Below are 26,430 nucleotides of genomic sequence, written 5' to 3'. Positions count from 1 at the left end.
TCCTGCAGGGAGAAGGATGCTGTGAGCTATGACACCAGGATGAGGCCATGTTGGCCTGGGCCCCCAGGACATTCTTGGGCCCTCATGCGCCACCTGGCCCAAGGTGCATCCCAACCACTCATGGACCCACCAGGCCCTGCTGCAGGAGACAAGTCCAGCTCAGACGGTCAAGGTGAGGGTTACCTTAAGTCTGCTCTGGTAGTCCATGATCTCGGTGCTCAGCTGGAGCTTGAGGGTGTCGAGCTCCTGGCGTGCAGTCTCCCGGATGCTCTGGGCCTGCTGCTCAGCCTGGGCCAGCTGGGCCTGCAGGCCAGGCAGTGAGCCAGCTGCCTCCTCAGCTGCCTTCAGCTTCCCCTGCAAGCTCTCCTTCTCTCGCCGCAGCCCTGCCACTTGGTGTTCCAGGCCCTCCCGCTCCTTGGAGGCTGCCTCTTTGGCATCCTGGAGCTCCTGCATGGTGCGGGCCAGCGCCCCCTCCAGCGGCTCTTTCTCTGCGGTCGGCGCACAGACCTGGATGCCGAGCTCGGCCATATCCGCGTTGGCCCGGTGCGGCTGCTCCTGCAGCTCAGCAGGTTCTAGCTGCGCCTCCTCGGAGCTGCCTGCTGCCTGGGACAGCTCCTTCCACACTACTTGGAGCTCCTCCCTCCGCTGGGCCTCTCCGGCCCTCTCCTCCTGCAGCGCCCCTTCAGGCTCCGAGCACTGCAGCAGCTCCTGAACGTGGGCCCTGGTGAGGGCTTTGTTCTGCTCCTTCAGTTGCTGCACGAGGGCCTTGTGCTCCCTCAGAGCGGCCTCGGCCACGCTCAGCTGGCTCTGCACCTTCTCCCGGTCACCCAGGGCTGCCTGCAGCTTGGCCTGGAGGTCCAGCACCCCAGCCTGCAGTCTCTGGGCCTCCTCCTGATGGCTCTCCAGCTGCGCCTGAGACAGGGCCAGCTGGGCTGCTAGCTCCTGGGACGCGTGGTCTTGAGGTGGGCTGAACCCCTGTTGGCTTTTGTCTGCCGTGAGGGTCTCGATCAGCTGGGTCTGCTGGCGGCACCGGTCCTCAAGCGCCCTGACCTCCCCAGCCCGGGCCTCCGCTAGCTGCCGGCACTGCTCCACCTGCTCCCGCAGCTGTTGGCATTCGGCCTCCTTGCTTTGCAGGGCAGCCTCCTTCTCAGCCACATGGGCCCTCATGGTCTCCTTGGCCTTCTTCACAGCCATGAGGCTTGCCTCCATCTGGTCTCCCATGTGCCGGATGCTGGCCTGCTCTGACTGCAGGGAGGCCAGGGAGCCCTGGATGGCCGCCTCCCGCTGCTGCAGCGCTTGGTAGTCAGCCTGTAGGGCCTGCAGCTTATCCTCCAACAGCTGGTTGCGCTCCACCACGTTCTGCAGCTCCTTCTCCAGCTCCCTGTTGGCCTGCTGGAGCTTCTTCTCCTGGCCGGCCTCTTGCATCTTGGGATCGTCCACCTGTCCCTCCCACAGGCCCCTCTGTTCCTCCTCCAGCTTCTCACAGGCCTGCTGCAGGGTGGGGCTCAGAGCCTCGTGCTCTGCAGCCGCCACGGGCAGATCTGGGCCTGACTGGGCAGCAAGTCGCTCCAGCGTCCCCACCCTCTGGCTGAGGTGGTCTTTGTCCTGGATGAGCTGCTTCTTCTGCTCCTCCAGGTCACTCACGTGCTGGTTCACCTGGGCCAGCTGGGCCTCCAGGAGCTGCAGCTGCCGCGTCAGGGACCTGGCCTCCTGCTCCAGTAGCCCCTTTTCCTCCTGCCGCCGCTGCTCCTCTCGCCTCCCCTCCGCGAGCTCTTCCTCCAGGGAGCTCAAGTGGGCCAACGACTCGTGCAGCTGACGCTGGAGCTGGGCTGCCTCCTGCCCCTTCCTGGACAGCTCTTCCCGGAGCGGGGCCATCTCCTCCACCAGGCGCTCCAGGCTGGCCCGGGCCTCCTCCTTCAGCTGCAGCTCTTTGGCCAGCTGCTCCAGCTGGGTGCTCTCCCTTTCCAGGAGCTTCTCCCCCAGCTCCTGAGTCTCCAGGGGCGAGTCACTGGGGATGCGCTTTTGTCGCCCCTTTGCGTCCAGTGCCATGTCAGGCTTCTGCTCGGCTGCCCTCAGCTGGTCTGGGACATCAGCTGAGCACTGGTCCTTCCTGCCTAGGGAGTCACGTGTGGCCTCGAGCTCCCGAGCCAGGGGCTGCAGTAGGGACTCCAGCCGCCGCAGGGCTGAGAGGTAATCCTCCTCCTTCTCCGAGGCCCCCAGCTCCAGGGCCTGCAGGCACGTCTGCAGCTCCTTCACAGTGTTCTGCGTGGCCTGGGTGACTTCCCACTGCTCCTGGAGTGCGGCCACCACACCGGCGAGGCGAAGGTTGTCCTCGGCGGCGGCGCGGCCCCTCTCTCTCTCTGCCTGCAGCTGCTCTCCATGCAGGCTGATGGCCGCCCTCAGCTCCTGGTTCTCTCTTTCCCGCTGCTGCATCTGCTCCTTCAGCTGCTTCTCCCGCACCTCCAACTGGTCCAGCTCTAGCCGCAACTCGTCAAAGCCCTCCAGTGCCTCATGGTTTAAGGGGTTGCTCAGGTCAAGGTGGGAGGTCATCTCCTGAGTCTGGGGAGGAAACACGAAAAACAAGTGGCTTGGGGATGAAGCTACATTGCTGCTTGGCAAAACTTTAGAAGTTAATGAGAACGGAAGTAAAAATACAGCAATTACATGACCTAAGGTTAGTCTATCGAGCTATTCAAAGGACTGGAACCCCTTTGCTCAAAGCATATGCCAGAGGAGGTCAGGAGCACATCCTAAAATATGATGCAACGCCACATGTGTGAGCTCCACTGAGACCCAGAACTTGCGTTTCCCATTCAGCCTCCTGTAGCTTTGGTAACATAATGGATGCTGGCTCTTAGAGAAATGATGTTATATGTAAACTACTGCTTCCCCATTGCACCCTACCCACAATTCCTGTTGCAATTAAATCATAAAATAGGGTAAAAATGCTACTTATACTGATTAGTCTTACTTTGCTTTGCTGATTAATTCCAGTGTTCTTTCCCATTAAACTATACGATACATTCACATTTCTAACAAAATTAATGAAACTGACCTGACGCACTAACGTTTACTGAGCACTAGCCTGTGCCAAGTCCTTAAGCACTGTGCGCGTGTGCCCTAATTTACTCCCTACAACCACCTTACAGGCTGGTATGAGACTGTTCAGATGAGAGAGCTCAAGTTTCGACAGGGTAAGTCACCTTCTCAGGGTCACACAGGGGGCGAGTGACAGTCAGGATTTGACCTTGCCACTTTTAATCACAGTGCCAAACCACTTCTTCTGAAACACTTTAAAAAGCTTTTAAAAGAATTTAGTTTTTAAAAGGCCTAAATTCCTTTTGGTTATAAAAACCTGGACTCGAGGAAACAGTGGGTAGGACTGAGGGGTTATATCGCTCGGGTTGGAACACCAGGCATCTGAGAACATCCCCCTGAGCTGGGAGGGGCAAGAACATGCCCTGGTTGACATGACAGAGAGGGAGTCCCCAGCCTTCTTGGCATTACCTGCAGGTAGCTGCTCACCAAACTGCTCATGCTGGAGCTTCGGCTGGGGGGTCTCCATAGGTAAGCAGAAGAGCCAGTGCCCAGGGTCCTCCTGCGGGGCCACAAAACAGACATGCTTGCATCAGAGCAGGGAACACACACACATACACACACACTCGGGGAGGCCTTGGTTGTCACTAGGCAACCAGGTGGTGGTAGCAGCAGTGCCCTCCCAGGTTCAGTAAGAAGGCAAAATCCAACAATTTCCACCGAAGCACACATTCAGGTTGGTCGTAGCAGCTGGACCCCGCTGTTGAAGTCTAAGCATGATGGCTTTGCTCTCACTGCCAAAAAGGAACGAAGTGAACATAGTATTTCCCAGTTTTTAGTTTAAGTTTTCCTAGAACCTTTGATGCCAGCCATAACTTGTCTACCAGGGAGGAACCAACAACAGTCAATCTGGTAAATAAAGGTCACGCTGTGCTTCGGGCCTTGAGGTCACTGCTTTACGTTATGTTACACGAGTAATGTGGCTGGAAGACCTCTTCTGGTTCACACACGACATTTCCCTCACTGCAGAAAGTTCTATTTGATGGCGCTAGTCATTGCAAACGAAACACACTTTTACTTAATGACCAGAATCTTCTCCTTAATCTGCAATTATTGCACTTTAAACCTTGTTAGTCTCCACAACCCAACAACTGCACTTCTCAGTATCTACCTGAAAGACAGTCACATATGTGCATAAGGTGATGTGTGGGGATGCTCCTGGCAGCACCGTCATGGTGGAAAAAGCAGAACCTTTCTAACTCCACATCACTAGAGAAACAGATAAACTGTTACTCACACAATGGAATACTCTATGCCACAGGTTGGCAATCTTTTTTTGTAAAGGGCCAGATAGTGAGTATTTTCGGTTGGCAAGCCTTACGGGCTCTGTCACAATTCAACTCTGCCACTGTAGCATGAAAGCAGCCATAGACAATAGGTAAATGAAGGTGTGTTACACACGGCCCTGTGGACCGTGGTTTGCCAGCCCTACTCCACATCTATAGAACTCCCTGTACAAACACAGATAAAAATCTCAAAAACAATGTGGAATGAAAAAAGCAACCTGCAAAAGTATAGCCTTCTCATGATTCAATCAATGTAGCAAATTAAAAAAATATATATATAATACAACTATACATACGTAATATTTACAGGCAATGTAGTGAAACACAAAAATATTTGGGAATGACATGCATTAACTACAGGGTTGTAATTACTTCTAGGAAGGGAGAAAAGGAGAAAGGATGGCCGTGGGGTGGGGCTTTATTGGGATCTATAATATTTTATTTCTTTAAAAAAAAAGGTATCAGACATAACAAAAAAATCCCACAAGAACCAGCTTGAAGGGACTTTGGCCAAATATAAGGCACCTTAAGGTTTAAAATAATTACAGGGACAGAATATAACCTATTGAATAAAATAAGAATCCATGAGTCAATACTGCTATAAATGAATAAGTAGATGGGGAAGAAGGAAAAGATCTTCCTTACAATAGAATGCCAACTACTAGTGTAGAAGGAATGATGGAGTCAGAAAATCACTCTGGTAACCATGATAGTAACTGATTCAGGAAAGATTTACCAGATGCTAAAACTAACAGGAGGGAGATTTAAAAGAAACAGGATAAAAACCTAGTCTCAGGCTTCCCTGGTGGCGCAGTGGTTGAGAGTCCGCCTGCCGATGCAGGGGACACGGGTTCGTGCCCCGGTCCGGGAAGATCCCACATGCCGCGGAGCGGCTGGGCCCGTGAGCCGTGGCCGCTGAGCCTGTGCGTCCGGAGCCTGTGCTCCGCAACGGGAGAGGCCGCAACAGTGAGAGGCCCGCGTACCCGCAAAAAAAAAAAACAACAAAAAACCTAGTTTCAAAATGTCTTCCCATAAGATACATATAAATTACAGAGAAACAGGAACTTTAGGAGAAACCTGGCTAACACCACCTTAACCAAATGATCATGGTTAACCTTGCAAGTAATGAAACAAACCAACATCCTGTGTCTCTGGGTACAACGTGCTGAGGACACAACACCTCGGGTATTTCTGCCAAAAATGCTTAATCTGAATCCAATAATGAGAAAACACTAGACAAACTCAAATTAAGGAACATTTTACAAAATAACTGGCCTGTACTTTTCAAAAATGTCTGTGCAAAGAGGAGAAACTGTTCCAAATGAACAAGGACTAGGGAGACCCAACAATTCACTGACATGGGATCCTAGATTATAAAAGACATGTCTGGTGTAATTCTTAAAATTTGAACACAGTCTGTAGATTAGACAACAGTATTGTATCAATGTTCTGTGATTTTAACAATTGAACTGAGGTTATATAGATGTCCCTGACTTTAGGAAAGGATGTCCCTGATTTTAGGAAATACACGATGAAGTACTTAGGAGTAAAGGGGAATCAGGTCTGTAACTTATTCTCAAATGATGCAGGAAATAAACCAACATGTTTACATAAAGATAAAGAACGATAAGAAATTCCCTGGCGGTCCAGTGGTTAAGCCTCCACGCATCCACTGCAGGAGGCGCAGGTTCAATCCCTGGTGGGGGAACTAAGATCCCACATGCCATGTGGCATGGCCGGAAAAAAAAAAAAAAGAGAGAGAGAGAGAAAGAATGATTAAAACGTTTGTGGTAAAATACTGATAACTGAGGAATCAAAGTGAATGAGTACTGTGTACTATTTTTACAACTTTTCTGTAAGTCTGAAATGATTTTAAAATTGAACAGTTCTAAAAATGACATAAAGTAAATATGGCAAAAATGTTAGCTCTTAAATCCTGGTGGTTGGCAAATGGGTTCCATTATAGTCAGTATTTTTTCCTCCATAGAAAGAAGTCCCTAATAAGAAATACAAAACTTGGAAAAAAAACCAAAACAAAACACCACCTTGTTAACAGAAAGCAAAACAAACCAAAGAATGCTGGACTTGAGTTTAACTCAAGTCTAGTACCCTGGCCCTGGCCCTGCTGCCTGCCAGCTGTGTGAATCTAGGCAAGTCCCTCCACTCTCTGAGCCTGTTTCCTCAGCACCTTGCTCCTGGAATGGTTGTGAGGATGCAATTAGTGTGTGAGTGCCGTACTGGTGTAGGAAAAGAAAACACAGCAAAGCAACCTTTCCAGCAACCCTTACGTGGACGAGCCTTCGCTCCCTCTCTTACTGGTCTCCACGATAACTGTATCTATGAGAACATATTGGGGAAAAGCCCACTTGCTCCCCCCTTGCTCCCACACCAAGCCCCTTAACACATCTGAAAACCTTGGGTTTCACATATGCGTCTCCACTGACTCATGCCACCTGGCCAGTTAGGTTAGTTTAAGGTTGGAGCCTCCAGATGCTATCGCTAGTCACGATTCAACCAAGTCTGTAAAATTAGCAAGGATAAGAGTTGCAAAGCTACAGGTAATTTACTGCATGAGCAAAACTGCTTTGAGTAGACTGGTGGCAAGCTTCAAAACTTCAAACATCTCTTTCTGCTCTTCTCAATCAAGCAATTAATTCTTCAAGGTACCTGGCAAACGTCGGCCAGGCAGCATCCAGGTCATAGCCCCTCGATGCCAGGTCAAACTGGATGTCGGTCAGCTCGTAGAGTTGGCCCACGATGTCAGAGCTCAGCTTTGGCTTCAGAAAGGGGCTCCTTGCGTAGTACCAGTCACTGCAGGGAAACATAAAAAGGGGTCAAGTACAGGAGTACATAAAGAAAGGCAAGAAATCAGTCCTCCCAGTAAGGCTCTGCCTCATCAAATTCCAACTCAGATTACTAAATTAATTAAAGACAGACACATACACATACACCCCAATTTGATTTTCACTGTAGGAGCACATAACTCTCAAATAAGTTTGCTCTTCTTCAGGGAAATTACTGAAATGAATTATATGCTTATTTGTTTATTATTTATATCATACCTATTTCCAAATGAATGCGAGAAACCTTAAATCTGAATTACTGTCCAAGAAAAGGCAGTTGTAGGGGAAAGAACACTTTTTTTTTTTTTTTTTTTTTTGCGGTACGCGGGCCTCTCACTGCTGTGGCCTCTCCCGTTGCGGAGCACAGGCTCCGGACGCGCAGGCTCAGCGGCCATGGCTCACGGGCCCAGCGCTCCGCGGCACGTGGGATCTTCCCAGTCCAGGGCACGAACCCATGTCCCCTGCATCGGCAGGCGGACTCTCAACCACTGCGCCATCAGGGAAGCCCCAGAACACTTCTTTTTTCAAAGAAAATCTTGTCTTCTGTCCCCTCCAGAGAACTCAATACAGGACACTGAACTCACTGCTAATTTCTGTCCAGACACCAACATAAAAGCCAAGGAACAAAACATCTCCATTTGGAAGTGGTAGTTGTTTCACTTCACGTGAAGCAATAAGAATTAAAAAGACAACACTGGGCTTCCCTGGTGGTGCAGTGGTTGGGAGTCCGCCTGCTGATGCAGGGGATGCGGGTTCGTGCCCCAGTCCGGGAGGATCCCGCATGCCGCGGGGAGGCTGGGCCCGTGAGCCGTGGCCGCTGGGCCTGTGCATCCAGAGCCTGTGCTCCGCGGCGGGAGAGGCCGCGGCAGTGAGAGGCCCGCGTACCGCAAAAAAAAGCAAAAACAAAAAGACAACACTGATGAGTTTAATGAGCTACTCGGCTGAACTGGGATACACTGGGAGTCAAGCTGTTTATGACAGTTTTCACCAAACATCACAACAAAATACCTTCAAATCAAATGTGCAAAGGTTCTCAACTCACATGCATTCACAAAGGCTGGCACATGCAAGAGCAATACACATTTATGCAAATCAATCTTAAAGGTGACAAAATGAAACAAAATATTCCCCCCCAATGGTCTTCCTTTAATTCAGAAGTATTTCTTTTAATTAACTGGAAGAACACTCCAGAGGTAGAGGGGAGGCAGAGCTGGAAAAGGGGTGCCGGGCGAGCCAAAGAGGTTCAGCTGATTGGCAGCTGATATGCGGCTCCTAATCTGACACCCTCTCCCCACCTTACACGCTCAAGCCCACCTCTCCCTCCTCCTTCACCTCCTGCTGAGGCTTCAGCACTAGGGGCACAAAGGCTCCCAAATCTGGTCACTCGTCACAATCTCCAGGGAGCCCAGACCCATGGGGCGGGTGCTGGCTCAGTGTCTCAGGTGAGGCCCCAGGCTTGTTGGTGTTAAAAACCCCACAGGTGATTCTGATGAGAGGCCAAGGCTGCAACCCACTGGTCCAGGGTGACCAGTGGGGTCTGCCCATTAGTGCCAGCACCAAGGACCTGCCATCCACCAGAGGAAACTACCTGGCATTAGGAGTTCAGAGACCTAGACCCAAGCTCCTGCTTTCTGCCTCAGCATCAGTGGGGCCCAGAGAGGCATTTGGCCTCTCTGAGCCTCACTTTCCTCACCTGTGAAAGCTCAGTGCTACCGCCCAATGTGCGCCAAGGACTGTGGTAGGGAAGGGGAGAGGAGGATGACAGGGGGAGGTCCCTGCTTGTGCCAGGGTGTGACACAGACAGGCACTGCTGCTGTGGTTGTCATTATTATTGTTTAGTTTATCACATTTATTTGAGGTCTTCTGAACTTGTTTCAGAGATGTTATACACTTTAATACATGCTGAAAAGTGCTGAAGAACTGTTCACTGCAAAAACAATAATTTAAAAAGAAAAATATACATAATCCTATCCTTTATCAAATCATGTTCTCATATACTTTTTTTTAAATAGATCTTTATTGGAGTATAATTGCTTCACAATACTGTTAGTTTCTGTTGCACAACAAAGCGAACTTCCACATGTCCCCATATCCCCTTTCTCTTGAACCTCCCTCCCATCCTCCCTATCCCACCCCTCTAGGGACATCGCAAAGCACGGAGCCGATCTCCCTGTGCTAGGCTGCTGCTTCCCACCAGACAACTATTTTACATTCGATAGTGTATATATGTCGATGATACTCTCACTTCGCCCCAGCTTCACCTCCCACCCCATGTCCTCAAGTCCATTTTCTATGTCTACCTCTTTATTCCTGCCCTGCAACTAGGTTCATCAGTACTTTTTTTTTAAGATTCCATATATATGCATTAGCATACGGTATTTGTTTTTCTCTTTCTGACTTACTTCACTCTGTATGACAGACTCTAGGTCCATCCACCTCACTACAAATAACTCAATTTTGTTTCTTTTTATGGCTGAGAAATATCCATTGTATATATGTGCCACATCTTCTTTATCTATTCATCTGTTGATGGACATTTAGGTTGGTTCCAAGTCCTGGCTATTGTAAATAGTGCTGCAATGAACACTGTGGTACATGTCTCTTGGAATTATGGTTTTCTCAGGGTATATGCCCAGTAGTGGCATTGCTGGGTCATATGGTAGTTCTATTTTCAGTTTTTTAAGGAACCTCCATACTGTTTTCCGTAGTGGTTATATCAATTTACATTCCCACCAACAGTGCAGGAGGGTTCCCTTTTCACCACACCCTTTCCAGCATTTATTGTTTCTAGATTTTTTGATAATGGCCATTCTAACCGGCATGAGGGGATATCTCATTGTAGTTTTGATTTGCATTTCTCTAATAATTAGTGATGTTGAGCATCTTTTCATGCGCCTGTTGGTCATCTGTATGTCTTCCTTGGTGAAATGTCTATTTAGGTCTTCTGCCCATTTTTGGATTGGGTTGTTTGTTTTTTTAATACAGAGCTCCATGAGCTGTTTGTATATTTTGGAGATTAATCCTTTGTCCATTGTTTCATTTGCAAATATTTTCTCCCATTCTGAGGGTTGTCTCTTCGTCTTGTTTATGGTTTCCTTTGCTGTGCAAAACCTTTGAAGTTTCATTAGGTCCCATTTGTTTATTTTTGTTTTTATTTCCATTACTCTAGGAGGTGGGTCAAAAACGATCTTGCTGTGGTTTATGTCAACAAGTGTTTTTCCTATGCTTTCCTCTAAGAGTTTTGTAGTGTCTGGTCTTACATTTAAGTCTTTAATCCATTTGGAGTTTATTCTTGTGTATGGTGTTAGGGAGTGTTCTAATTTCATTCTTTTACATGTAGCTGCCCAGTTTTCTCAGCACCACTTATTGAAGAGGCTGCCTTTTCTCCATTGTATGTTCCTGCCTCCTTTGTCATAAATTAGGTGCCCATATGTGTGTGGGTTTATCTCTGGGCTTTCTATCCTGTACCATTGATCTATATTTCTGTTTCTGTGCCAGTACCACACTGTCTTGATTACTGTAGCTTTGTGGTATAGCTTGAAGTCAGGGAGCCTGATTCCTCCAGCTCCATTTTTCTTTCTCAAGATTGCTTTGGCTATTCGGGGTCTTTTGTGTTTCCATACGAATTGTAAAATTTTTTGTTCTAATTCTGTGAAGAATGCCACTGGTAGTTTGATAGGGATGGCATTGAATCTGTAGATTGCTTTGGGTAGTATAGTCATTTTCACAATATTGATTCTTCCAATCCAAGAACATGGTATATTCCATCTGTTTGTCATCTTTGACTTCTTTCACCACTGCTTTATATTTTTCTGAGTACAAGTCTTTTGCCTCCTTAGGCAGGATTTTTCCTAGGTATTTTATTCTTTTTGTTGCAATGGTAAAATGGGAATGTTTCCTTAATTTCTCTTTCAGATTTTTCATTGTTGGTGTATAGGAATGCCAGAGATTTCTGTGCATTAATTTTGTATCCTGCAACCCTATGAAATTCATTGATTAGTTCTAGTAGTTTTCTGGTGGCACCTTTAGGATTTTCTATGTTTAGTATCATGTCATTGGCAAACAGTGACAGTTTTACTACTTCTTTTCCAATTAGGATTCCTTTTATTTCTTTTTCTTCTCTGATTGCTGTGGCTAGGACTTCCAAAACTATGTTGAATAACAGTGGTGAGAATGGACATCCTTGTCTTGTTCCTGATCTTAGAGGAAATGCTTTCAGTTTTTCACCATTGAGCATGATGCTTGCTGTGGGTTTGTCATATATGGCCCTTATTATGTTGAGGTAGGTTCCCTTTATGCCCATTTTCTGGAGGGTTTTTATCGTAAATGAGTGTTGAATTTTGTCAAAAGCTTCTTCTGCATCTATTGAGATGATCATATGGTTTTTATTCCTTGATTTGTTAATGTGGTGTATCACAGTGACTGGTTTGTGTATACTGAAGAATCCTTGCATCCCTGGGATAAATCCCACTTGATTGTGGTGTATGATCCTTTTAATGTGCTGTTGGATTCTGTTTCCTAGTATTTTGTTCAAGATTTTTGCATCTATGTTCATCAGTGATATTGGTCTATATTTTTTTTTTTTGTGATATCTTTTTCTGGTTTTGGTATCAGGGTGATGGTGGCTTCATAGAATGAATTTGGGAGTGTTTCTCCCTCTGCAATTTTTTGGAAGAGTTTGAGAAGGATCAGTGTTAGCTCTTTTCTAAATGTTTGATAGCATTTGCCTGTGAAACCATCTGGTCCTGGACCTTTGTTTGTTGGAAGATTTTTAATTACGGTTTCAATTTCATTACTTGTGATAGGTCTGTTTATATTTTCTAATTCTTCCTGGTTCAGTCTTGGAAGGTTATACCTTTCTAAGAATTTGTCCATTTCTTCATGGTTGTCCATTTTATTGGCATATAGTTGTTTCTGGTAGTCTCTTATAATCTTTTGTATTTCTGCAGTGCCCGTTGTGATTTCTCCTTTTTCATTTTTAATTTTATTGCTTTGCGTCCTCTCCCTTTTTTTCTTGATGAGTCTGGCTAAGGGTTTATCAATTTTGTTTATCTTCTCAAAGAACCAGCTTTTACTTTTAGTGATCTTTGCTATTGTTTTCTTTGTTTCTATTTCACTTATTTCTGCTCTGATCTTTATGATTTCCTTCCTTCTACTGACTTTGGGTTTCCTTTGTTCTTCTTTCTCTGGCTGTTTTAAGTGTAGGGTTAGATTGTTTATTTGAGATTTTTCTTGTTTCTTGAGGTGACACTGTATTGCTATAAATTTCCCTCTTAGAACGGCTTTTGCTGCATCCCATAGGTTTTGGGTCATTGTGTTTTCTTTCTCATTTGTTTCTATGTATTTTTTAATTTCTTCTTTGACTTCTTCAGCGATCTCTTGGATATTTAGCACTGCACTGTTCAGCCTCCATGTATTTGTGTTTTTTACAGTTTTTTTCCCTGTAATTCCCTTCCAATCTCATAGCATTGTGGTCAGAAAAGATGCTTGATATGATTTCAATTTTCTTAAATTTTCTGAGGCTCCATTTCTGACCCGAGATGTGATCTATCCTGGAGAATGTTCCATGTGCACTTGAGAAGAAAGTGTATTCTGCCACTTTTGGGTGGAATGTTCTATAAATATCAATTAGATCTATCTGGTCTATTATGTCATTGAAAGCTTATGTTTCCTTATTTATTTTCTGTCTGGATGATCTGTCCATTGGTGGAAGTGGGGTGTTAAAGCCCCCTACTATTATTGTGCTACTGTTGATTTCTCCTTTCATGGTTTTTAGCATTTGCCTTATGTATTGAGGTGCTCCTATGTTGGGTGCATAAACATTTATAATTGTCATATCTTCTTGGATTGATGCCTTGATCATTATGCTGTGTCCTTCATTGTCTCTTGTAACATTCTTTACTTTAAAGTCTATTTTATCTGATATGAGTATTCTTACTCCAGCTTTCTTTTGATTTCCATCTACATGGAATATCTTTTTCCATCCCTTCACTTTCAGTCTGTAAGTCTCCCTAGGTCTGAAGTGGGTCTCTTGTAAACAGCATATATATGGGTCTTGTTTTTGAATCCATTCAGCCAGTCTGTGTCTTTTGGTTGGGGCATTTAATCCATCTACATTCAAGGTCATTATCGATATGTATGTGCCTATTACCATTTTCTTTATTTTTATTTTTTATTTTTTTGCGTTACGCGGCCCTCTCACTGTTGTGGCCTCTCCCATTGTGGAGTACAGGTTCCAGACGCGCAGGCTCAGCAGCCATGGCTCACGGGCCTAGCCGCTCCACAGCATGTGGGATCTTCCCAGACCAGGGCACGAACCCGTGTCCCCTGCATCAGCAGGCAGACTCTCAACCACTGCGCCACCAGGGAAGCCCTTGGGTTTGTTTTTGTGGGCCTTTTTCTTCTCTTGTGTTTCCCCGCTTAGAGGAGTTTCTTTAGCATTTGTTGTAAAGCTGGTTTGGTGGTGCTGAATTCTCTTAGCTTTTGCTTGTCTGAAAAGCTTTTGACTTTGGCATTGAATCTGAATGTGATCCTTGCTGGGTCGAGTACTGTTGGTTGTAGGTTTTTCTCTTTCATCACTTTAAGTATATCCTGCCACTCCCTTCTGGCTTGCAGAGTTTCTGCTGAAAAATCAGCTGATAACCTTATGGGGATTCCTTTGTATGTTATTTTTTGTTTTTCCCTTGCTGCTTTTAATATTTTTTATTTGAATTTCATTTTTGTTAGTTTTTTTTTTTTTTTTTTTTTTTGCGGTACACGGGCCTCTCACTGCTGTGGCCTCTCCCGTTGCGGAGCACAGGCTCTGGACGCGCAGGCCCAGCAGCCATGGCTCACGGGCCCAGCCACTCCGCGGCATGTGGGATCCTCCCGGACCGGGGCACAAACCCGTGTCCCCTGCATCGGCAGGCGGACTCCCAACCACTGCGCCACCAGGGAAGCCCCATTTTTGTTAGTTTGATTAATATGTGTCTTGGTGTGCTTTTCCTAGGGTTTATCCTGTATGGGACTCTGTGCTTCCTGGACTTGGGTGACTATTTCCTTTCCCATGTTAGGGAAGTTTTCAACTATATTCTCTTCAAATATTTTCTCAGACCCTTTTTCTCTTCTTCTTCTTGGACCCCTATTATTTGAATGTTGGTGCGTTTAGTGTTGTCCCAGAGGTCTCTGAGATTGTCTTCAATTCTTTTCATTCTTTTTTCTTTATTCTGCTCCTCGGCAATTATTTCCACCATTTTGTCTTTCAGCTCACTTATTCATTCTTGTGCCTCAATTATTCTGTTATTGATTCCTTCTAGTGTAATTCAGTTATTGTGTTGTTCATCTCTGTTTGTTCGTTCTTTAGTTCTTCTAGATCTTTGTTAAACACTTCTTGTATTTTCTCAATCCATGCCTCCATTCTATTTCCGAGATTCTGGATCATCTTTACTCTCGTTACTCTGAATTCTTTTTCAGGTAGATTGCCTATTTCCTCTTCATTTATTTGGTCTTGTAGGTTTTTGCCTTGCTCCTTCATTTGTGACATATTTTTTTGCCATCTCATTTTTTTTTTTAATGAGTGGCATTGTGCTGCTGTCTTACTGGTTGTTTGGCCTGAAGCTTCTAACACTAGGGTTTGTAGGCTATTGGGTAGGGCTGGGTCTTGGTGCTGAGATGAGGAGTTCCGTGAGACCTCACTCCAAAGAATATTCCCTGGGTTCTGAGGTTCTGTTAGTCCAGTGGTTCAGACTTGGAGCTCCCACTGCAGGAGCTTTGGTCCAACCTTGGGCTCGTGAACCAAGATCCCGCAAGCTGCCTGGGGCAGCAGGAAAAGAAACATACAACAATAGCAAAGTAAAAAATAAAATTAGACTAGGAAACTAACAGATATATTAGGAAAAATATAAAAATAAAAATATAGATGAATCAACAACCGTAAGGTACATGAGTACCACAATAGTAAAAAAGAGAAGGGAAAAAAAAAAATAAACAAATAAAAATTTAAAACAGGGGGGGAAAAGGCCTTGCCTGTGGAGGGTGGGGCCTAAGCAAGGATGAGGTTTGGGTGGTGGGCGGGGCCAATGCTCAGGACCCACAGGGCTGGAAAACACCCTGGGGGCTGTTGGGGGTGCAGCTTAGGCTCAAGGAACAGAAGGGGCCCAGGCATGCTCCCCACCCCTGGTCTCAGAGGGCAGGGGACCTACCTGGGAGCCCAGCGGGCTTCTTGGACACCCAGCGGTCTTCCTGGACTCAAGTTGGCAGGGCAAATGCCCTCTGCCCCTCCTGGGTGGTCCCTCCCGCCTGCCTCTCCTGATCTCCCCGGCCTCAGGGGCACTGATCCTGTCTGGCCTCCACTTCTCCTCCCCCTTCAGTCCCCCTACTGGTTCACTCTGGGGTTTCCTCCCATCTCATTGGGCATCAGAGTCCCCCACCAGCGGCTGGCAGGCACCCTAGTTGTGGGGAGACGCTAACTCTGCGTCTTCCCACACCACCCTCTTGACTCTGCCTCCTCATATACTTTCTAATTCTTTTATATATTTTTTTGTAATTTCATTGTTGCCATTAGGATAGATAAGATTTGCATTCTTTTTCATTGATTATTATATTGTTATTTTCCTTGTTGCTATATAGACTTCCTTATTGCAATTTTATTTATTTATTTGGCAGGCAAAGAGTGAGTTTATTAGCATAGGAAACTTGTGAGAGATACAAGTGGGCAAGCAAGGCAGCGCAGCAGCCCCAAGAACAGAGTAGGGTACATTTTTATAATCAAAGAAAAGGTGGGGAGGGGAGACCACCTCTTCCTCACTCTTGGGCAGCTATCAAGGCTTACATAATTAGTTCCTCCTTTAACCCTATACAGTCTAACCTGGACAGTCATGGCGCTACTTAAATCATATGTATATTAGCAAAAGGGTGGTAACATATACTAAAATATGGTAATTCAGCTCACGTTTTGGTATACCTTATTGCAATTTTAAATGATGCCTTGCTATGTCATTTAAAATAATTTGCTGTAATTTTTAAAAATAAATTCATTCATTTATTTATTATTTTTTCTTTTTGGTTGTACTGTGTCTTTGTTGCTGCACGCGGCTTTCTCGAGTTGCGGCAAGTGGAGGCTACTCTTCGTTGTGGTGCACGGACTTCTCATTGCAGTGGCTTCTCTTGTTGTGGAGCACGGGCTCTACGCATGCAGGCTTCAGTAGTTGTGGATCGTGAGCTCTAGAACGCAGGCTCAGTAGTTGTGGCGCACGGGCTTAGTTGCTCCGTGGCGTGTGGGATCTTCCAGGACAAGGGCTCAAACCCGTGTCCCCTGAATTGGCAGACAGATTCTTAACCACTGTGCCACCAGGGAAGTTCTAATTTGCTGTAATTTAACAGCCTCCCATCATTGGACATTGATGGTTTCCATCTTGTGTACTGTAAGTAGCATCACCATTTTTTTTTAAATTGAAGTCTAGTTGATTTACAATATTGTGTTAGTTTCAGGTGTACTAATCAGCAAAGTGATTTGGTTACACATATACATGTACATATCTATATTTCTTTTTTTTATTCTTTTCCATTATAGCTTATTATAAGATATTGAATATAGTTCCCTGTGCTATACAGTAAATCTCTGTTTATTTTACATATGGTAGTGTGCATTTGTTAATCCCATACTCCCAATTTATTCCTCTCCCCACTTCCCCCTTTGGTAACCATAAGTTTGTTTTCTATGTCTGTGAGTCTGTTTCTGTTTCATAAATACATTCATTCATACTGTTTTTTAGATTCCACATATAAGTGACATCATATGATATTTGTCTTTCTCTGTCTGACTTATAAGTTGTATTGTTATTATTAATGAGGGGACTTTGGGTCATTTCTGAATGGTGTGGGGTAAAGCCCAGCACTGTCATGTATTTACCTGGTCACTTTGGTGTTCATGAAGCACTGCTGTAAGGTGTCGGCCAACCTCTGGTGCACCAAGGAGTAGCGAATAAATGCTCTTCCCTTTCCCAGAGATGTTCGGAGCTGGAAAATGTAGATAAAATAGAAATGAAGAGCTGTTAGCCTAACTCCAAATACAGGCCTCATGGATGGCTGACAAAAGCAGAAACAAAACAGGGCAGAAAATGTCACCCAATCCTACCCTACACATAACCTTCACTTATGTCCCTCAAAGAACACAAAACATTTGAGAATGTCACCCCACAAAGGGAGGCCTAAAGTGGGTGGACGTCTTGCTGGCCTCCGTCTGAGAATAATCTGTAGACTCCAGCAAATGTGTCAAGGAAGATACAGTCACAAAAGGATCAAATATCTACTGTGGATTCTACCGGAATGTCATTCTTCCTCCTCTGCTCCATCAGAATCCCTGGGTTTAGAGTCAGAGATGAAACAGTCTGACTTAATTTGGAGTATTTAGAAAACAGGTTGGAGATAAATGAAGGGCTTCTCATACCAGAAGTATACTTGAAGAGGAAGAGATGGTCTCAAGTTTAGCTAATGCCTGGACTTATTTTTGAAGTTTTGGGAGAAGAGATGCAGGGGAAGGGCCTAAGGGGCTTGGCTGGAGCCCATGTGGAAGGGGGAAGAGAGAGGAGGGCAAAAGGCAGAGGAGTGTTTGGGGACCTGTGACGGATGTATAACTGCCTCCTCTGTGTCCTCGTGGAACCACCACTAAAATCCACATATCTGTCAACGCTTTCCTGGTTGGATTTATTTTCAGCTATACCAACTCACTGCATTTAGTCAGAAGGTGCCCGGGGGGTGAGGGCAGGGGTGTTTCTAGGTGGCACAGTTACATTGAAGTAATGAAAAATGGGTGTGGTTCTGCTTCAGGAAGTCTGAGGTGGACGGAGGGTCCAGGTGCAGGCCTGTCTTCAAAACCTCTCCCCACAGTGCCAAAACATGGCTTCTAAAGAGGTTTCTGGAAGCTTGTTGTGATGGTGGTGGGGTATGCTGGTCACAGACTCTGGCCCTAGTTGCCAGGATGGACCATGGGCCATGTAGATCTGATCAAATTAGGATTCATGCCCCCAATGTTTCAGCCCCAGAAGCTCAAGATAAGTAGGCAGGAACTCAAAATCTCTCAACCTACCACACGCACCTGTTCTGTCAGGTGCTGGCTCTGAGCAGGGTAAGCTAAGACCCATTCCCTCCTCACCTCTTCAAAGGTCAGAAATGTTTACTTGGTGGTTGGGGGAAGGGACGGTAGTGGTTTGACCAAAAGATGGTCCTAATCCTCCATCCTATTAAGAAGCCAGCCATGGTGCTGGAATGAGACAGGAAACATGAGGTATGACCTCAAGCACCAGCACATTCATGATGCTATAAACATCCCGGTACCCAGCACCTTTTAGCTCAGAGCTATATGCCTTCTCATTGCTGACTCGAGGAAATGATACCACAATATGAAGTAGGTTTAAAAAATAAGAAGGTGTGAAACCTCGTAAGACATTTATGTAAGAGGCTGTAAGACATTTTTTCCATGTGAGTTTTGTGGGTTTGGGGTATAGCCAGGAGGTCTGGAAATGAAGGTGGGCAGCAGCCTGACGTGGCTTTATAAAAACCACCATGGCACGTCCGTGGGGAGTGTATCAAGACAGGTGCCTAGGGGAGAATCTTGATGACATCCCTATGTCCAAATGCTTTTCCACTGATAAATGAGGTGAGAACAAAGTGTTCAGTGGTGATAACCAGGAGACCCAGGCAGCCGAGAACAGCTGAGCAAGGCATCCTGAAGTGAAGTGTGTTGGTCATACAAATGCACACCCACACATAGGCCCTGCAGAATCTAAAAAGAACCCCACATAACAGCCCATGTCTGTAAGCTCCCAAGGGAAGGGCTTGTCTTTTTGTTTTTATTTATTTTTGGCTGTGATGGGTCTTGGTTGCTGTGCGCAGGCTTTCTCTAGTTGAGGAGAGCGGGGGCTGCTCTTCTTTGTGGTGCGTGGGCTTCTCATTGTGGTGGCTTCTCTTGTTGCGGAGCATGGGCTCTAGGCATGAGGGCTTCAGTAGTTGTGGCTCACAGGCTCAGCTGCTCCACGGCATGCGGGATCTTCTCAGACCAGGGCTCGAACCCATGTCCGCTGCAGTGGCAGGCGGATCCTTAACCACTGCACCACCAGGGATGTCCCGGGGCTTCTCCTTATTAATAAAATGGCCATTGTAACAGCATTTAGAACATTTAATTTTTTGAAGGCAAAGAGTTGAGGCTACATTTTAAATCAGGCTTATTAACTGAATTGATTATATATGTAAAAGGAGCTATTTTAAAAGGTCTTTTTAGGGACTTCCCTGGTGGTGCAGTGGTTAAGATTCCACCTGTCAATGCAGGGGAGACGGGTTCGAGCCCTGGTCCAGGAAGACCCCACATGCCGTGGAGCAAGTAAGCCCGTGCGCCACAACTACTGAGCCTGTGCTCTAGAGCCTGCCAGCCACAACTACTGAGCCCACGTGCCACAACTACTGAAGCCCACACGCCTAGAGCCCATGCTCTGCAACAAGAGAAGCCAACACAATGAGAAGCTCACGCACTGCAACGAAGAGTAGTCCCCGCTCGCCGCAAATAGAGAAAGCCCGCGCACAGCAAAGAAGACCCAACAGAGCCAAAAATAAAATAAATAAATTTATTATTTTCTTTAAAAAAGGTCTTTTTAAACATCCTTTGGGGAAGGGAACAGTAATAGTTCCCTTATACAGCAAATGAATATACTTCATAGCCTTGTTGGGTTTTTTTTGTTTTTGAACTTTTTGAGATCACGGGTCCACTTTCATTATCCACTTTCTTAATTTTTGTTAGCATCTAATCAGAACTCATTGCACTATACCGAGAAGCGATACAACACTTAATCATGCACCTGAGTGTCCCACCAGGCAAGATCTCACAGGACGTATCTGTGCTACCTGGACATTAAACCAACTCCTCTGAGCCAGGATCTTTCCTCATTTTCTCAGCTGTCAGAAGGTACAGCTGGTGGAAAATGCCCAACCCTCAGTGTCCACGTGTCTAACACTATCATTCACTATAAGGAGAAACCCACCTGGCTCCAGCTGGCACGGCCAGGGAGTTCTTCCCAGAGAACCTGACCCTGCGGCCTTTGCGGAAGGCTGGCCAAGGAGCATGTCTGCCGATTTCAAATGGACCTTAGACTTATTCATGAGATACTGGAAAGAAAGATGAAATATACAAACCCTTTAGGCCTCCTGCCTCAAATCTAGGGGATTACTTGCTCCTTAATGTGCAATGTGCTTCACTCCCAGATGGACTAGGCTGGTGTGTGTGTGTGTGTGTGTGTGTGTGTGTGTGTGTGTGTGAGAGAGAGAGAGAGAGACAGAGAGACAGAGAGACAGAGAGACAGAGACAGAGACAGAGAGACAGAGTATGCGTGTTGTTGATCTGGAGTTTTGTAAAACAGCAAAGCCATGGCATTCTGCTCTTGAGGGGCTCAGAACTTAATGTGGGAAGCTGCTTAGTTGTCTCTCAAGATCCCACATCACTCTCTTCATTTTAAATCCAAGTTTCCTGGGCAAATCATAGGGAAAGTAGCCTAGCAAACTCTAAGAATTTTACCTAAGAAACCGATTCTTTTAAAAAAGGTAAAGGTGTCCTAGGCTGTACACCTCTCGGGGGCACCATGAGCAGACCACAATGTGAGCAGCCCACCCTGTTAGGTTACATTTGGGTTGGGGTCTAATAAAGTCAGGACTGAGCCACTCCTCGGCTTGGTAAACGCTCGCCTAGGTGGCTTCCCGGAGCTCTCAGTGGGCACTGCATATACCTGGACTGGATTTCTTTACTTCCTTCCTACACGTAAACCCTCACTTCCTCACTTGGCTGTTTGCAGCAAAGGTCTCTGCGAGAGAGGTTTAAGGCAGGCAAGGGAAAGAGGTGAGGTCCCTGGCTGCTCTGCTTACCTCCGAAATAGACTTGACGAATCGGATCCCGTCATTGGCTCCTTTCACCTTGGCCAGGCAGGCACAGAAGTAATCCCAGTAGTCCTTCTTGTTGCCCAGGAGGGTGGCCTTCTCTTTCTGATCAAACTGGGCAGGGAAAGGAGAGTGAGGAGGTCCAAACCCACTGCTATTTATCCCACCATTTAAACGATGAATAATGACAGCTTCTTAGTTGCCTGGCACTGGGCAAGGCCCTTGAATGGCATTATTTTTATTTACTGGTGAATGAGGGGGTTTTCGCCCTCAATTTACAGGTGAGGAAACTGAGGCTAGGAGAGGTTAAGTAACTAGCTCAAGGTCATACAACTAGTGAGGTTCAGGAATAACAGGCGCCCAAAGGGACCTCTGTGCATAGAGTTGGGTGGAAGACACCAAAGGTGTTATTAAGACATGGTAAAGAAACTCAAATGAAAAGTTTTAAGGGTAACATGAAGAGTGTTAACGATGTCTTGACATAGGGAAATGTGTTAGTGACATTTTATCCGTTACTCAACTCAAGTTTCAATACTGTTTTAATATACATAGAATAAATCCAAATAAATGTCAGCCATGAGCCATTTCAAATCCAAAACCAAAATGGGCTGAAAAAAAAAAAAGCGCCCTATTAATACTTTCATAATGTAAAACAAGAGAACCAGTTGAAAAGGCATGTGACCAAAAAAGAGGGGATATATGTATACATACAGCTGATTCACTTTGCTGTACAGAAGAAACTAACACAACATTGTAAAGTAACTATACTCTAATAAAAATTAAAGAAAAAAAAAAGGCACATGAAAGGTGAGCCTTCAATACACTGAGACACCTCCTCCAGTGGGCTCTCATCCTATACACGTTGGTGGGAGGTGACATTGCAGACTTATGGTGTTCAAAATGATAGAGGATATCTTCCTATAATGTAATGTTCTATAGCATTTTTTTTGATTATAAAAGATTTGCATACATTGTTAGGACAACTGGATAAAACAAAAAAAAAAGAAAAGAAAAAATTATAACGCCTACACCATCACCCTAAGATAACTTCTGTTATCATACTGGTCCATTTCCTTCCTGCCTATTGTAGTTGCCTGTATTTTTCCACATCTGCAGAGTTCTCTAGATCTGTGCTTCTTGAACCAAGCAGATATAAGCATTACACTGTAAACATGTTAAAAGAAAACTTCCTGAGCTGACCTCAGAGATCCTGATTCAGCACGTCAAGGTGGGAACCAAGAATGCACTTCTAACCGGTTCCCAGGTGATGCCGATGCTGCTGGTCTATGGACTACACTTAGAGGAGCGAGGCTCTAAAACAGGGGCCTCTGGATAATCTTCAGAGGGTCCGCACACTCCTAGAAAATGTGTGATTGCGTGTGTATGCATGTGTTTGGGGAAAGATTCCATAGCTTTCACCGGACTGCCAAAGGGGTACGTGACTCCCCCAAAGTTAAGATCCCTGCTATACAGAGAGACCTTGTGACCTGCATTAAGATGACCTAAATCTCTGAAGAATGTTCTCGATTCCCAAAACCATCCTGAGGGGCAACATTCTGATTCCCCAGAGGATCACCTTGGAGGCTGGGGACGGCTCTGACCTTCAGTCTAACCAGGAGGGCTCAACGGCTGCACTGAGCTTTCAGAGCTGAGTCCTGAATGTTGATGAAGAAGCCAAGAGGGAGACAAGAGACAATAGAGCAGAAATCAACACATGACAGGAGTCACTTACTTGAAGGAGATACTCAAGTTTATATGAAAACTTATGCAAGCTGGTGCTGTCATCTGTGACGGGTTCCCCTGCTTCCTTAAATTCTCTGCTTAGTTCTGTCACAGCATCTTTAAGACAACAAACAGGAGCATGTCACCAGATGGAGACTGGCCTCAGAGAGAGCAGCGGGATGGCCCCAGGGAGCAGCAGGCCTGAGTGGCCCATGACGGCAAAGCACCATGCACACGTGGAGCACCACATAAACATCCATGGGCGGGAACTCCAAGTCAGAAGGCGCTAGGATGTCCTGAGACCCAAAGGTACTTCACAACAGCTCACTGACTGGGCACATTTCTTGGTCATCCCTGTAGGCCCACCATGTAGGCCTTATCACTTGCGAGTAGTATTTCGTCAAAAATGTCTGCTGTGTGGATAAATCATACAGCAGTCCCCTAATACTGACTTCCTGAGAGCTTTATCCTCTACTCCAGCCATGTTTCTTGTTCTTCACTGTAACCCCACTGCTCGGTACAGTTAAGTCCAGGTTTCCACAGGACCCAGAATATGCAGAGGTCATGACGACAATGCCAAGAATGACACCACCACCTGCTTCTGTTGACTGAGTCCTGGCTAGGCACCAGGCCTCTGCATGTTTTTCTCATTCAATAGAGCATTGTGAGGCAGGAATTGCTTTATTTCAACAAATCTAAGATGCAACTGATTTTAAGATGATCCCAAATCCAGAGCTGTTAAAATGTGAAAAAAACGTAAATGCACGGTAGAATTGATGAAGGCTGGCGTTATCATCCCCACTTTACAGACGAGGAACTCACGGAGAGGTCAGAGCCAAAGATCACGGGTGGCAAACAGCGGAGCTGAAATGAGAACGCTGGTTTTCTCAGGGGCTCTCTGACCCCAGAGCTCACCTCTTAACTTCTAAGACGATTTACCTCCCAGTGTAGAAAAAGAGGAAAAACCCCTTTGACTCTCACTCACAGCCCTGCCGTGGGACAGAGGGACTGTCAGAAGTTGCATTTGGTTTAGACACTGAGAAAAATGTCCCCAGCCGAGATGGCTGGGACATGCTGCACAAAGCTACCTCCTCTGACAATTCTTGAAAGAAAAGGAACCCCTAGCCACTGCTCTCAAACACCACGGTTAGAAAGCAGACCTGCCAGGACTGAAGCTGAGCCTGAGCTGCTAAAAGTTAATCAACACTGACCCCTCAAGCAAAGGTCAGCAAATGGCAAAGACATGTTCTTGGGACTGAGTCTCACAACAAGTGACTGTGGTCTGGTGTGTCCTACTAGAAGTGTCTGCTGTGGCGGCACTGACAGCAGGCAGCCAGGGACCAGGAAAGACACACAGCCTTCCTCCCCCACCCTCAGGCTGGGGTAAAGCTCATAACCTGACCTGGGAACTCCTGAAATTTTGAAAGAAGGAGCCTTGGATGTGGAATATGAAATTTCCAGCTCTAATCTCTGATAATTACCAACAGATGAAAAGGAAGGGTCTTGAGAAAGTGTGGTGCCTTTTAAAAATTCCCACCAAAGTGCTCTGAGGGCTGGGTACAGGACATTGAGATGGCCTTGGGATGTGGGGCATGACAGACGAGGATAGCACATGGGGTGGGAAAGGGCAACTGAACAAATTCTGATGCCTGTCCTCCTCCCTGGATCAGGAGCTCTGCCATGGGCTCCTCTCTTCCCTCCAATAAGGACCTCTGGGTCCCAGAGTCATCCTTGAGAACCAGAGACTAAAACAGAGAGAAGATGGCTTACTTTGTGGAGAAACCTCTGAAGACCAGGGGCAAACTCAGATTTGCAGGGACTGTCATTTTACTTTCTGTGTGTATGTGTGTGCATGTGTGTGTGTGTATATATAGATTTAAAAAGAAAAAAGCCATCTCCCACATTTTAGCTGGATGTAGACTGGTGTGGTTAAGAGCACAGACCCTGGCACCAGGTGTGTGTGCAAACCCAGGCTCTGCCTGACTGGATGTGTGACCGTAGGCAAGTCACTTAACCTCTCTGTGCCTGTTTCCACATCTGCAAAATGGGAATAATAATGGTCCCTGCCTCACAGGACCAAACATGAGGACTCAATGAGCTATTATTATCTGTGAGACTCGTGCCTGGCACACATGAAATGCCATGAAGGCCCAAAACACTACATAAACAGGAGATACGCCTGAGACAGTGATTTTTATCTCATCGCTATTTGCCTTCACAATGAAGACTGTTGTGGCCTCCACTAGCCTGGGTATGAGAGACTGCAGTCGGTTATCACTGGGTCTGAGCAGTTAGGAACCTGCGCCTTGAGTCTGTCAGGAGAGTGTCACTGGGGTCCCCATGACACGGAGAAAGGAGTCAGCTTCAGACTGCGTTGTAGCAAATGTGCTGGTGCTCCAGAGAGGCTTACAAGACCTGCCCTGGTGATCCATGAGGGACAGAAAACTTGCCAAAATTCTCCCCTTGGGACGTCACCTGAAAGGGTGAACCTGGGCCCTGGACTCCACAGCCAGTACAGCACACAGTGGGTTCCTCCCGAGCCTGCTCTCTGCACGCGCACCCCCACCTGCCTTGCCTTTGTCCAGTGAGCCAAGGCCCACAAGTCACTCTCACTGGGCAACGTTGAACTCAGGGAAGTCTGGGAGGCAGCAGGCCCAGAACTGGAGTGAGTCCCACCCGGAACCAGGTGGAAGAGCAAAACAAGCAAGATGGGTGTCTCGTCTTCCTGCTTAGAAGGAGGCAGAATATCTCTGCAAATGAGCCAATTCCGCCGTCTCCCAGAGACTCACAATTCAAAGACTTAACGGGTGGTTTGAAAACACAAACACACACACACACAGAAATCAGACCCAGACCCAGAAAGAGGTATTTGATTTTGTTTACAAAGTGCCTTTACAGTGCCTGAGAGGAGGGCCAGGCAAGGTCTCCCGGCCTTAACAGGGCGGACATCTGAGCCCCAAATATTTCAATATGATGTGTCCCGAGGGCTCTGATTACTGTCGGTGTAAACACAGATCACAGGGCTAATTTCAGCTGGCAACAGCAAAAGCACAGTCACAGCTCTCTCAACACCAAGCCCGGTGTGCCCTGCAGCCAAGCCGTACCTTGCAAATCGTGGATGATTCTCTGCAGCTGGCTCTCCACGCTGGTGGACGCCATGGTAACCGTGACCGTCAGGGGCCGCCTTTCCCGGCTGTGGGCCTCCTGCCTGGGGCTGCTCAGCAGTGGTCAGACTCCGAGGTGGCACCTGCACAGGAAGGAGGCCGTGGAGGAGGCGGTCACAGACACAATTTAAAGACAGTAGTAGAGGCACACTGCTCTGGGCACAAAGTCGCCCCATCTGGGCATCTTCCCTCAATGGGAAGGGCTTGACCTTTCTGTGTGGGCCTCGCTCTGTGGGCATTCTCTGATACACTTATGTTCAGACACAGGGACCTGGTTGGGAGCTTCAAAAGAAACAAGATCAACTAAATAGCATGACCTATTCTTTCTGAGCTCCCCTCCTAGTCTGCCCTTAGGCAGGCCTGCCGCACTTTCCACCTTTAAAAACGCTTCCCAGTGGCTCCCCCCATCCCCCTACACCAAGG

The 26,430-nt window shown here is 46.5% G+C and overlaps 1 protein-coding gene across 3 annotated transcripts in view; it reads right to left on the bottom strand.

Annotated features, from left to right (window-relative positions):
* The window catches only part of FYCO1 (FYVE and coiled-coil domain autophagy adaptor 1), a 73,130-nt gene extending 47,128 nt beyond the window's left edge, over nucleotides 1-26,002 (bottom strand). The window contains exons 1-7 of one of the 3 annotated variants that reach the window (XM_065884917.1): nucleotides 25,948-26,002; nucleotides 22,854-22,960; nucleotides 21,110-21,235; nucleotides 17,115-17,221; nucleotides 7,050-7,193; nucleotides 3,508-3,598; nucleotides 184-2,559 (exon numbers count right to left, since the gene is read on the bottom strand). In XM_065884917.1, the coding sequence (XP_065740989.1) occupies nucleotides 184-2,559; nucleotides 3,508-3,598; nucleotides 7,050-7,193; nucleotides 17,115-17,221; nucleotides 21,110-21,235; nucleotides 22,854-22,960; nucleotides 25,948-26,002 (3,006 nt within the window). The remainder of the gene's footprint in view (nucleotides 1-183; nucleotides 2,560-3,507; nucleotides 3,599-7,049; nucleotides 7,194-17,114; nucleotides 17,222-21,109; nucleotides 21,236-22,853; nucleotides 22,961-25,947) is intronic. The other 2 variants (XM_065884918.1, XM_065884919.1) reach the window with 2 other exon arrangements.
* Between the last annotated feature and the right edge of the window lie 428 nt (nucleotides 26,003-26,430).

This window comes from Phocoena phocoena, chromosome 10 (assembly GCF_963924675.1).
Source record: "Phocoena phocoena chromosome 10, mPhoPho1.1, whole genome shotgun sequence".
NCBI lineage: Eukaryota > Metazoa > Chordata > Mammalia > Artiodactyla > Phocoenidae > Phocoena > Phocoena phocoena.
The sequence above is the reverse complement of the archived record's forward strand: the minus strand, read 5'-3'. Positions and strand labels throughout refer to the sequence as shown.